This window comes from Condylura cristata, unplaced genomic scaffold (assembly GCF_000260355.1).
Source record: "Condylura cristata isolate star-nosed mole 26May11 unplaced genomic scaffold, ConCri1.0 scaffold00020, whole genome shotgun sequence".
Lineage (NCBI taxonomy): Eukaryota > Metazoa > Chordata > Mammalia > Eulipotyphla > Talpidae > Condylura > Condylura cristata.
In genome coordinates, this window is record NW_004567121.1 from 29,165,735 (window position 1) to 29,178,943 (window position 13,209).

The 13,209-nt window shown below is 58.0% G+C and overlaps 1 protein-coding gene across 1 annotated transcript in view; it reads right to left on the reverse strand.

Moving 5' to 3' along the window:
• KLHL29 (kelch-like family member 29) overlaps positions 1 to 13,209 on the reverse strand; it is a 115,098-nt gene that overhangs the window by 46,187 nt on the left and 55,702 nt on the right. The window contains exons 3-4 of the mRNA XM_012727354.1: positions 8,018 to 8,159; positions 5,078 to 5,590 (exon numbers count right to left, since the gene is read on the reverse strand). Of these exons, the coding sequence (XP_012582808.1) occupies positions 5,078 to 5,590; positions 8,018 to 8,159 (655 nt within the window). The remainder of the gene's footprint in view (positions 1 to 5,077; positions 5,591 to 8,017; positions 8,160 to 13,209) is intronic.

The following is a 13,209-nucleotide window of genomic DNA, read 5'->3' on the forward strand; positions in this document are numbered from 1 at the left end:
TTCTCCATAGTTCTCCAGAATTCTGGTAGGAAGAGCTAGCCGCAGCAGCATTGTGAGCATGTGTTGGGCACCGTGTTAAGTCTTTACAGACATATTTAGTCCTCGAAGCTTGTCTAGGAGATGGCGCTATCGTTACCTCCGTGTTACAGATCAGGAAACTGAGGCTTCCGTTCCGACTTTCTAGCACAAGTGTACTGAGATGTGAATTCTACCCAAGCAGTCTGGTGTGGAAGCTGGGTTCCTGGCTCCATCCACGCAGCTGACCTCACGCTCCTAACCACGGGCCTCCCCTACAGCTTTGGTGGGTTGGTGTAGAGAGGGCAAGCTTCTCCTTATTCCATCTATGGATGTGGTTTCGGAGGGGGACCCCACAGGGTCCCTGACACCCCAATCTCATGCCAAATGTCACAGGGTGCTGAGTGCCCCTGAGGGTAGAAGGAAGAACCCCCTCCCCCTCCCCCCCAAGACAAACAACTCCTGGAACTAGGGGGAAGTTTTCAGCAATGGGTTGCTTCCTTTGGGTTGTTAGGGTGATGGCGGACAAGGGCGATTTTATTCTGCTCTAAGCTGACCCCCAAGGACTACATGCTTTGACCATCAAGATGCCAGCCGGTCTCCCTCACCCTAGCAGGCAAATCAGTCTTGGATTTGTCACAATTCCTCGGGTCCCTAAAAGGTCGTGCACACTGAAGGTGGCCCTGGTCCTGGCAGTAAAAATAACAGTGATTGCAAACTCTTTTACAGTGACTAGAAAGTGCTAGGAAAATTCCAGGTGTTTTATGTCAAATACCCTAGTCCTCACCACAATAAGAGGCAGTTCATATTATTATGTAATACCTCACCTGGGCACAGGAGGGACTTGGAGTGGATGGATTTCCATTTCCCAGAGCGTGGGACAGGTGTGGAGGTGACTGGCAGCAGAGAGGTCGGGGCCTGCTTTCACCATGCGAAGAGAGGAGGCAGTGGAGAGAAGGCCCAGAACGTCGGCACACAGTTCCCAAGGCTGTGCTTTGTGTCTTCATGTAACACAAAGGATATGGGGGTGGTACAGGCTAATCGGGAGAAGACCAGGATGAGGCTGGCTGGAGGGGGAGCGGGGTGGCCATGGCACAGGGCTTAGCTGGGTGGGAGGGACCCAGGGCTGGCGCAGGGCAGGAGGTGACGCAGGAGGCTGAGGCTGCAGGTACTTCCCAGGCCTCAGGCTGCATGGGGACCCGGGGCAGGGGGTGCCCCAGGCCAACCACAGGGGGTGGTGGCCCGAAAGGGGAAGGGTGGAGAGGACAGGGAGGCAGAATCAAGGGTGTTTTCTGACTCAGTACTTAAAGGAGTTGCGGGGTGTCAAGGATGACCCAGGGTCAAGGATGACCCCGAGACAGAGACACCAGACGAGCTGCTCCGTGGGGGACGACTTCAGCTTGGGGGCATTTCTGTGCTTCTGGGCTGGCCAAGTAGGCAAATAGCTTTATCAAGTGTCCTGGCTTCTTCCATGGCATTGGGGTTCTGGATGGATCAGGGAGTGGGTAGGGTCGGGGAGACAAGATCCAGGGCTGGGCACAATTGTCGGTGACGCATCCACTCCCTTTTAGGGATTGGGGCCTGGAGGTCTCCTAGAGAGGCTTGGCCAGCCTGCCAGCCCCGCAAACAGGTTCTGGCCTTCCACTCCTGTGCACGGAGGAGGGGCCTTGGCTCTCTGGCCTTTGCCAGTCGGTGCTGAGCCCTCCAGCCCTGGAGCGGGGTGGACAGGATAACTGTACGTGGTGGCGACTGGGCCCAGCACAAGACACACTCGTGTGCCGATCGCAGGCACTGCTCCCTCCGGCCCATGAAGGGTGGTGCCGACGGCCCACTTTAAAGATGAGGACGGGAAGGCGCAAGGAGGTGAGAGACTCTCTCGGACCACACAGATATTCACTCTGTCTCTGCATCTTTACTAGATCCTGCCAGTGTGACTCACGGGGCCTGGGGAAGCAGCTGTCCAAGGGAAACTTGGCAGGAGGGCAGACACGCTCCACGGAACAGAGGTTTGGGGGCAAGGACAGGGAGGGTGGAGCCCGAGAAGCAGCTATGTGCACCCTAACACAGCTCCTGACCTGGGGCAGGGAGGCCCAACCCAGCAGACAGATCCTCGCCCGAGTCTTACAAAACCTGAAGTCAGAAGAGAGTGTCTCCCCCTTTCAGGTCAATGTGGACTTTGCTTTTTGGTCCAGAAGTGAATGGAAGCAGGTGCAACCTGACTCTTTCCTTGGACCAGCAGGTGAAAATACAGCAGCAACTCATCTCCAGGCTCAGCACCCCAGGCTTTCTGCCATCTCCAGCCACCCTCTCAGTCACCGAACATCCTTGTGAAGGAGGCAGGAGAAGGGAGTCACCCCGAGCCTGCACCTCTGCTGAGCACCCGCAGTGAGCACGGGGTAGTGGCGTGGGGTCCCCTGGGCCTGAGGCTGGCACCACCTCTGCCCCGGGGTTAGTTCAGGGACAGCCATCCACAACAAGACACACGACTTCAGGAGTTCACAATAGGCTTCAAAGAGAAGGAGTTCTTTTTCCCTTCCTTATCACTTTGCACACACGAAATCTATTGTAATTGGCTTTCAATATATAATAAAAAAAAAAAATCCTACCGATTGCGCTCCACCCCCAATTTGTTCTTAGAGAAAGGAAGATTTATCTTGTAAGTTTCTTAAGAAAAACCTATATATGCTCAGTGCATTTAAATAACACTCATTAAAGGGAGCTGAATGCAGCGGCTTCTCTAGTCACAGATGAGAGACAATCGCTTGACCTATTGCAAATCAAAAAGCATTTCCACACCACCTTTATTTTTCAATTGGTTAAGTTTTAAATTAAAGTCCTAACGCCCTTTTTTTTTTTTTTGGAAGGCAGACTAACCAACATAGCCCCCACCGAAACTTCAGCTCAGTCGATTGGAAGATAATTACAAGAAACAAAATGTGGAATTTTAAATCAGAGCACTAATGAAGTCTAAAAATACCGGTGGCCCATCCCCAGGCTGGCGAGACCAGCTCTTGGTGGAGAGATCCTCTCCGTAATTACTCAACCCTGTGAGAGGCCGGGCTGTCATGTCCAACAAAAGTAGGGGAAATCGAGGGCTTTAATGAGCTAGATCGCAGAGTCCTACGGTGGATCTTGTTATTATAATGCTGGGTGAGGTTTCAAAGAGAGAACAGGAGCAAAGGAAAGTTCTTTTTTTCGGAGGGAGCTCTGACTAGCGGCTGTACGTGGGGCAGGCCTCCGGTCCCGCCCCAGCCCACTGTCTGTCATCTCGGAGTGTGCAATCAATTGAGCTTTGGAGACGTAAAATCCCTAGGGGCAAAATTAAAAATGACCCAAATCCAAGTCCGCGTGGCTTTGCCAGGAATGTGCTTCTCACATGGCAACTTTCAAAGATTTGGTTTCAAAATTCAGTTTCTTATTTAAAAAAAATACGAAGTTGTTTGACACTAGCTATGACAGACAAATGATAGCTTTAGCAATAAAGGCTTTTAAGATTAGAAATGAAAGGAGAAATTACTTAAAAAGAAAAAAAAAGAACCACCCAGGTTTGAGTTTGAAGGCATTTGTGCCTGCTTCGCTTTTCTTCACTGCAAACATAAGGAGGTAAGTCAGTGATGAGGGCGGCAGAGTTACACGCATTTCTGGGAGCCGCCGGCTCACAGGCTTCCCAGCCAGCGCCAGGGGTGGGTCACCGGCCGTCAGCGGCTGGGCCCACGGCCCGCCCTGCCTCGCGTGGGCTCTCGCCAGACCCACCCATGCCAGGCCCCCACCTAGCACCGACCGACACACCACACAGATTTGTTGTTTTACAGGAGAGAGTGTAACCCAAACAATGCAAACAAAAAATCAACTTAGTCAATCTTTTTTTTTAAAAAGATCTCAAACAAAGCAAGAGTGTAGCGGAATTTAGATGTAATTTTCTATAATTTTGTCATTTCAAACTAGGGCTGATTTCTAAAACAAAGGCAGTCAGGGCACCACCCGATTGGGAATTAAACCCAGCGGAGATCTAGACACGGCTTAGTGGCTGGGTTGCTTGACGAGGCCTGAAAATTGCTCGAAAGGAGAAAGACCGAGATTCCTGAGCGCAGGCGGAAGGAGGGTGGCTGGCGGGAGGCCAGGGAGCCGGGCCTGGCTGTCTCCGCTGTAGCAGGGGGCTGAGACGCTGTGTCCCCGGCCTGCACCAGGCCCACTCCCAGGGAGGCCGGGAGTCCCCAGAGGGCCCCTGGTTTCTGGAGACAGAGGGACAGCAAGCCGGGACAGAGGACCCCCTCGCTGCACCAGCCTCTCGTCTGTGGGCGCTGGCCCTTTGCCCCTCTGCATTCCTGCTGACGGACCCTCAGAGACACGCCAGGGCCTGGGCCACCCGCTGATGCCCTTTGCCCAAACCCTCAGGCTGGGGCTCTGTTCTTGAGGATCTGCCTTGGAGCTGGGGGGGGGGGGCGGTGAAACTGCCCGGGGTGGGGGGTCGGTTGCAGAGGGGGGGCTAGCTGAAGGCGGAGGCAGAGTGTCCTTCCCCCGGCTAACTGGCACGGAATCTTTCTTGGGTTATTCAACGCAACACTCAACTGGCTCAGGACCGTCTGAGTTTCTCCTGCGCCTCGGCCAGTGCCCGGCTGCCGTCCTCTGACGGCACAGCGGGGTGCTTGCCTGGGGAGGGACACCCACAGCTCGTGATCTCACTGTCCCCAGGGGTGGACGCGCGTCCCCCTGGAGCAGAAGGGCAACGCTCCTCGCTCATCCTGCACTGGCCTGGCTTTGGGGTCAGCAGTGGGTGTGGCTGGTGTGGGCAGGCGGAAGAGCCCCGGCTCTGCGGGCTCTCCCCGCCCCTCCCCTCCCCGCCTCTCCCCTTGCCCGTTCCCTAGTCCTGCCCTCCACTTCCCTCTGCCTCCTCTGTCTGAGCTGGGCTCAGACTGTCTCGGGCAGGGGGGGTCCCCCTGCAGCCCCAGGTTTGGGGGGACAGTGAAGGAGCGGCTGGAACACTGCTGGCCGTGCTGTGTCTCAGGACCACGCGAGGAGGCGCAGACGCGGACAACAGGGAGCACGTGGGCAGAGGACTTACCTTTGGGGTGCCCGGGGTCCGTGAACTCATACTTCCCCACGCCAATGGTCCTTAGCATCTGCAGCCCGTGGGCCGAGTCGGTCGTGGGGGGCCCATTGGTGGCAGGGGCACCGCTGGGGAGAATGGTCGACGGCTGGGCCGGTGGCGGCGGAGGCATCAGGGGCCCTGCCATGTGGCCGTTGCCCACCGCGGTGGGTCCCGGGCGGGTCACCTGCCCCACACCGGGCAGTGCGGACACGGCCAGGGGTTGCGGGCTGGCATACAGGGCCTGGGCGGGCATGTTGACCACCACGCTGCTCAGTGGCTGAGAGGGCGGCTGTGGGAGCGAGTAGTGGCCTTGCATCAGCGGGAGCTGGGGCCCCACGTGGGGAGGCAGTGAGGGGGTCACCCCAATGACCGGGGCCTGGACGTTCACAGCCGGGCTGAAGGAGGGCGGCTGGGCCACTCCGTAGGAGTGCGCGATCAGGGCGGGCTGGCTCCCGGCGGCCACCGTGGTCACCCATGGCCCTGTGCCTGAAAGGGAGATGGAAGAGATGTCATCTGGGGTTGCTCTTTCCCTGGACACACACCGGCCGCCCCAGGCCTGGGCTGGCTGCTGGGCTCACAGAGGCGTCAAGAAGCAGCCTGCAGGAGCGTGCACACTCGGCATGGCGTCAGCCGCACCTGATGCGTGTATTCGGGGTGAGCAGATGACGTGGGGCTCAGAGGAGGGACCGTCTGCCCGGGAGGGCCAAGAGGCAGCGAACAGAAAAAACAGAGGCCTTTGTGAAGACCGAGCTGGAATCTGAGTCCAGCCGCTTGCTCACCAAGGCCGCCGCGAGTTGCTTGTCTTCTCTGAGCCTCATTCATCCCAGCTGCGAAATGGAGCTGGCAACCTCTTCCCCAGGGGTCTCCAGGGAAGCACTGACTGAGGAAAATGCATTTGGAAAATCAAAGACCCAACAAGCCAGCAGAGTGTGTGGACGTGTGACATGGTCCATAGATGTGCTTTTCCTTCCCTTCTGGAGAATCGTCATCTCCAGGGCAGGAAATGGGCTTGTGCAGGTGAGGCCTCTGCTAGGCAGGAGCGCGCAGGTCCGGGAGCTGTGCAGAGGCCCCGTGGTTTGGCAGCGGCGGGGCCGAGGCAGAGCCCAGCGGGGGCTGCTGTCCGGGGCCTGGGAGGGTGGGTGGGGGCAGGCTTTGTCCTAAGCAAGCTCCACGGGGCTTGATAGCCTCGAGACCCCTGATACCAGAGGAGAGGCCAGCTGTGCCCAGGGCGCTGGGCTGCCTGCCATTGCAAGGACACAGCGTGCTTGGAAGGAGGCAAGGAGATTCCGTGGCAGGGGCCGCCAGGCGGGACCCCCTCAACGGGTCTGGGCCGAGGACTCCCGTTCCTACATGCCTACATGTCTCGGAGCTGGGGGGGGACTGAGGACCGAGCAGGGGGCCAGGGGCCCATTGAAGAACACCAGCCACAGAGGCTGGAGGCAGGGCGGGGCTCCCTTCCAGAAGAAGGGCTGAGGGGCGGAGCAGGAGCCCAGGCGTCTGGGTGCTGACGGTGCTCCCCGAGTCACCCAGAGGAAGGCCACGCCGTGTGGTGGTGGACAGCCAGGCTCGGCGTTGACAGACAGCCCTCTGCCCCTGTCCTGCCCCACAACTGGGGACCCGAGACGGTGTCCTTTCTGCAACGGGATGGGGACACCCACCTCTAGGTTGCAGCGAGCATGCAGTCGCCACACAGACATAATGAATGTGCAGCCAGAGGCTGGGGAAAACTAGAAGCCGACAGAAGTCGGTAAAGCAGGTTGACCAGATTCTAGAATGGGCAGCTAAGGGGGACGGCATCCTCCAGCCTGAGAGGAGGAAGAGGGTGGCGGTGAGCCAAGGACGAGGCACTGGCCCTAAGGAGTCTCCAGGACCCCCCAGGGAGCCTGCAGAAAGGCATCGGAAGTGGCGAGCCCAGTTGGCAAGAACTCAGCCAACTCTGAGAAGCTTCGGAGGCGCCGTGGAGGCGGTGGGGTACGGGCCAGGGAAGCCCGAGGGTGCTGGAGGCCTGAAGGGCGTGCACCGAGTCCCACTCACCACCTGTCACGGTGTGGGTGTGGGTGATGACGAGGAACACAGCCGCCCAGTGTGCAGCCGGCAACTTGGGGGGCCGCTCGGCGCGGTGAGCAGGCATCTGGGGACCCAGCAGCCACACGGGAAGATGCTGATGAGGTTTTGCCTGTGGGGTCCCACAATCAGCTGCCCAAGAGGCACAGGGCCCAGTGTAGTCACGACAGTCTTGGGGTCTTACAGCCTGCGATGGGCCTACTGGCAGGGGAGAGTGACCCGGGGCTGGTGAGCAGAGAAGGTGGGCTGGAAAGGGGAGGTTGGTGACCGCACAGGTCTCTGGGTTGGTTGGGGATCCCGAGGCGTGCAGAGGGAGGGGCCGGCCCTGGGAGGTAGAGACCAGAGCCGCAGGTCCTGGGGCATGACTGAGAACTGGGGGTTTTCCTGCAGCGACTGGAGGGGTGCAGGCTGCCATGTTGCACGGTCAGGCAGCCCAGTTCTGTGCATCCTAGGGGAGGCCTGAGGCCAGCGGCGGTCAGAGGGAGGGCTTATGTTCGGTCACAGCTCTCACAGAAGTCTGGGGTGCTGTCAGGGGTGGGGAGTCCCCAGCCCCAGGAGTGTAGAACATTCCAATTCTCAAAGCCTCACAAGAAGATGTGACTAGAGAAATTTGTCTGAATCACAGCAATGAGATTTGGGGGTGACTGCTCAGGATTGCCCGCAGCACACCCAAAGTCACTCCTGCAACGTCTTGCACACTCCTGCTCTCCCCTATGCTTCCTGAAGTAGCAGAGACACGGCTGCTTCTCAGGGCATCCCACACCCTCCAGGGAGGCCGTGAGTCAGGATCTGCCGAGGAACTGGGGACCCAGCTCTAGTGCATATCCTCTGACCCCCACAAACACTCACCTGGATTGTCACTCTCCCTCATCTGTTTGGAGGGTGGCTCATCCGTGTCCCAGGGCGTGGACTGGTTGATGGGCGTCTGCCCCCACCGGCTGCTGGCCGTGAGTCCCTGGGACTGACTGTCCGCCTTGGAGATGCCGGGGGCCTGGGGAGAAGCAGAGCAGGAGGTGAGCACAGCCTGGCAGGTCACTGCCCTGAGCAGTATTCCCGCCTGAACCCGGGGGCGGAGGCGGAGACCCAGCCTTCCCGATTCCCCCGGGGCGACACGGGCCCACTGGGGCTGTGGTAGCAGCTGTGGCTGCTGTTGAGTCCTTTCTCCAGGAATACCCGCCCCAGCGCCTCGTTGGCCAGCCTCTGTGGCCACTCACTACACCTGCCCTATCACAAAGGGCAGAGCACTCCGCTGGGAGAAGTGACAGCCCCCGGCCCCTGAACCCTGAGATCTGCAGCACTCTGCAGCCTCATCCCTGGGTGCATGCTGAGTGCCGAATGTCCACTGGGCCCAGGCTTGGGGCCACCCTGCGGTTGGTCCTTTGGCATTAGGCGGGCAGCTCTCCTTGGAGCTCCCCAAAGTTACACCATCAGGCATCCCTCTACTGCACCAGCTTCTGAGACCCCCAACTTTCTCCTGCACAACAGGGGGATGATGGGAACTGGCATCCGATGGGGGACAGCTCAGGTCCCACCACCAGGTCCAGGGCAGGCAGGGCACAACTTCAAGGGCTCTCTGCTCCTTGTTGCAGGAAGAGGCAGGTTTCTGTCCCGGATCTCACTCCCCAATTTAGATTAGCGAGAAAATGAATCTCAGGGTGAAAACAAACATAAAGACAGACTGGTCTCCTTGAGCTACAACTCTTGATGGAATATTATATAGTCATTAAAAATCACATTTGCCAAATTCTTAATGGGATGGTAAAATGCTTTCACTATAATATTAAATGAGAAAAGCAGAATATGACATGACATAAATATAATAAAACAATTTTTCCAAAACAATATGTGTGGAGAAAGAAAAAATAGATGCTAGCAGGATATTATTTTGTGTGAGGGGATTATGGGTGACTTTTATTCTCTTGTCTACACTTTTCTGTATTTGCCAAATTTTGCACTATGGCCATTTCCATTATTTATAATAAGCAAACAAAACAAAACAAAACAAAACAAAACCCCACCAATAAATGTTTTGGACTGGGATAACTGGCACATGATGGGTATGGGTCTCCGCAGAGATGGCTTCAGGAAGAACACTCATGGTTCCCAGGGGCAGCCACGACAAGCAGGTTTCGGGTGAAAGGTGAGATGGGGCCAGGCAGAGGTGGCTGCCCACAGGGGCGGTCACAGACGGCCAAAGCAGCCCCACAGGCACCTGTGGGTCCCCAGGGAGAGCCATGGTGCTCTTGCGTTTGATTAGAAGCCCAGCGGCTCTGCTGGCGGGACGCAGCGCCCCCTGGCGCCGGGTCTGTGGTCAGCAGGCCGCCAGGTCCAGGCCCCGGGCGGGAGGGCCGCTCTTAGGAGGACTTTGCTGCACAAAGCAGACAGCAAACAGCTCGGCATTGGGGCCTGCTGGGAGGAGCAGGAGTCGCCTCCCACGAGGACCTGCAGCTGCACGGAGCTAATTGCATTAGGCTGCACTTTATCTCTGGCCTGCGTTTAAGACGATTCACCCTGTGAATCGAGCAGGAAACAAAGAAACAGGACGAATCTCCTGAGGAAAGAACAATTCAGTGGCCAAACTTACTTATCAGATATGCCTGTCCCTTTCTGTCTCAGGGGGCTACGGGAGTCTGGGGTGGGCGAGGGGCTTGAGATTCAGCCATGCTCCCCAGCAGCCAAAGGCAACGTATAACAGACAGCTTTCTAGCATGTCCTGTCCGCAGCCTGTTTTCTACGCTCCCCAGGTGATGGTGGGCTCGGAGACAGAGGTTGCTTCATCCCAAATCAGAGACGTCTCAGGGCAAAGAAGCTGTGGGGACCCTGCCCCAGTCAGGACCCTGTTTGGGGTGAAATGCAGAGACCCCAGCCTCCGCACCAGAACCCTCTTCAATGACAGTACAGAAACATTCTGCCAGTAGGGGGCGCTGCAACCCCTCTCTGCTACAGGGAATCCAGGGGCTCCCAGGCCGGGTGTCGAGATTTCAGGACACCTGTCTGGCCCCCATTTCTCTCCTGCTAGATCAGCCCTCCTGCCCAGCCTGCAAAGCACAACAGCGTGGGGAAGGGGCCCAGGGGGCCGCTGGCCTGGACCTCACAGCCGCCGCCGCAGCTGGTGGAGGTGTTTGGGGTCTCCACCCGGAGAGTGGGTGACCAGGTTCTGAACTCTAAAACTTCAGGTGTTCTGAGTTTTTACCCTAAAACTGCGGAATTTCTGAACTTGAAAAATTGCATTTTTTCCAGTGCTCAGGCCCTTGGTTCCAAGGCACTCTGGCAGCTTGCTGGTGAGCAAGCTTCAGAACAGCCTTACTCTACCCAGGGATGAGGGGACAGAGAGCGAGGCTGCCCTCAGGAGGCCGCTCTCTGCAGGGGGCAGCTCAGGGGCCAGGCAGACCCCAGGGAGAAACTGGGGCCCCGGGTGGGGGGCTCGCTGTGCCTGCTGCAGGCTGGTGCCTTTCCTGGAGATGACAAGCCAGCTCCTGTGTCTGCAGTGAGAAGGAAAGAGTCTTTTTATTTTCCTTCAGGGGAGGTAAATCAAGCCGCTGGTACTCCGTGTGGCCCTTGCATCTTCTGAAACGACCGGCAGCTTGCACTTCAGGATGTTTTATTGATTTTATTAAAATAAGGAGCATTGCTTCCTCCACACCTTTCAGAAAAAGCGCCGACCTGGGTTCTCAAGGAGTGTTCGGGTGGGGCTGCCTGGTGGTGGGCGTCAGCTTGGCCTGACCAGACTCTCCACATCCCTGAGCCCTTGCAAAGCACTCCAGGTCTGAAGTAAACCCCAGGCCCCAGTTCTGGGGCCGTATGTGGAGCTCCAGCTCTGAGCTCAGTGCCCATTAGCCCCCACCATGGTCCAGTGTCCCCGGAAGTCCACTTCTCTGCCAAAAGCTACCTAGGTCTCCCCCAAAAGAATGCCAGGCCTCCCCAGGTCCCTCTCCTCTGGGCCTCCCCGGGTCCTTCTCCTCGGGGCCTCCCCGACTTCCTCTCCTCGAGGCCTCCCCGGGTCCCTCTCCTCAGGGCCTCCCCGACTTCCTCTCCTCGGGACCTCCCCGGGTCCCTCTCCTCCGGGCCTCCCCAGGTCCCTCTCCTCTGGGCCTCCCCGGGTCCTTCTCCTCGGGGCCTCCCCAACTTCCTCTCCTCCGGGCCTCCCCGGGTCCCTCTCCTCGGGGCCTCCCCGGGTCCCTCTACTCGGGGCCTCCCCGGGTCCTTCTCCTCGGGGCCTCCCCGACTTCCTCTCCTCGGGGCCTCCCCAGGTCCCTCTCCTCCGGGCCTCCCTGGGTCCCTCTCCTCAAGGCCTCCCAGGGTCCCTCTCCTCGGGGCCTCCCCGGGTCCCTCTCCTCCTGCACACTGACACACGCAGCCAGAACAGGCCGGTCGTGGGAGCCCCCGGGTCTTTCCCTTGCCATCGTGCAGGATGTCAGTGAAGCCACCCAGACATTTGGCCTTTCCCAGCGCTCCTGGCCATGCTTCTGCTTCTGACACGCGCCTGCTCAGCAGAGTCACCCCTGCCTGGCGCCATGGAGTGGCCCTCTCTGCCCATCACCGGTCCCAAGCAGGCTTCTCTCTGCTTCCCTTTAATGAGATGCTAATGGGATGCATCATTAAGGCAGCAGCTTTTAAACCCTGAGCTCTTGTAAATTTTCAAAGGTCACATTTTTATGGTGGCTGACAGCATCCTGCTTCTTTCAGCCACTGAAGAACACGAAAGGCCCCGGTTCTTTATGGCTGGAGTCTCTGTGCCGCGGTGGTCTGGGCTGCAGTGCCTGCCTGTGGGGGTGGGGGCCTGCACCCAGCCGTGGGCCTCCCAGTGCGGATGGCCTGGGGAGGGCCAGCCACAGACCGGCGGGCCCGGTCCCTTTGAGGGAAGGTGCTGGGGCTGCAGGGGGCACACCGTGCAAAGATGCCTAACAGAGGGGCCACCGGCTGGCAGCACTGGGGGTCAGGTTGTGAGCCTCTGAGGCTCTGGCTACCCAGAGTTTGGCGAACCTCTGCACCAGCGGGGAGCACCTTGCTCTGCTCTGCACACAGGTGCCATGGAGGCCAGGGGCACCCTGGTGGTCAGGGCACCTGAAAGATGCCAGACGAGACTGCTCGGGGCCTTTGCTTATTCTCAACCCTGTGCCTGTCACACATCAGTCAGGGCACCCGGCCTTCCAGGACCACTTCTAAGCCTGTCCTGGCGGATGAGGTCATGGGCAGCGGGCTGGCACCGTGTCCGGTCCAGCGGGTGCAGGCCAAGGGTCAGTGCCCGGGGAGTGAATGGCTGAGGGCAGGACTCCGAGCTATGGTGCCAGCCGGCGGAGGGACCATCCATGACTGTTGGCTGATCGGATGCGCTGGTGCATGGCATGGGGCTAGGAACAGAGATGGGACGAGCTTGGTGTACTTGGGAAATGCAGCCTGTGCGTTCTCCTCACGGGAGAGCACCAGACAGACCTTTGAGTTTTGCTCAAGTGGTTCATGGGCCTTCATGGACCCTTGTTCCCAGGTCAGATTTCAAGGGGCCGAAAAGAAGTGTGGACAGACAGCAAAACTATACATCTGTGGCCTCTGGGAAGAGCAATGACCTTTATGGGTCTTTTAGTTCTTGTTTCATGATTGCTACTGAACTTCCAACAAGAAAATAACAGCGGCTGAAACCCCACTCTGCTGGGGGAGGCTGGCCTGAGGCCCTCTCGCCCTCTTTAACGAGGCTGCCCTCTCGGCCCCTGGCCCCTGGCCGGAGCTCTTGGCCTTCGCTTTAATGTGCTCAGAGCCCAGCGAAATTTCTAATAATACTAACCAATGATGTGTTAAATTGAGATACTTCTGGCTCGCATGCCGGAAACCACACGATGGTTTAAAGGGCCAGTGCGTACCTTTCTCTATCAATTTGCTGCTAAATGACTGCTTTCGGAGCAACTTACAGAAAAGTAATTCTTTATTTAAATTTTAATTTCCATCTTGTCATTTTAAATATATATTCAGATTCCAATCATATTACGAAATATGATGATGTGTCTGGAGGGCAAGTCCCTCCTGGGGGCCGAGGAGGTGATGGGGCC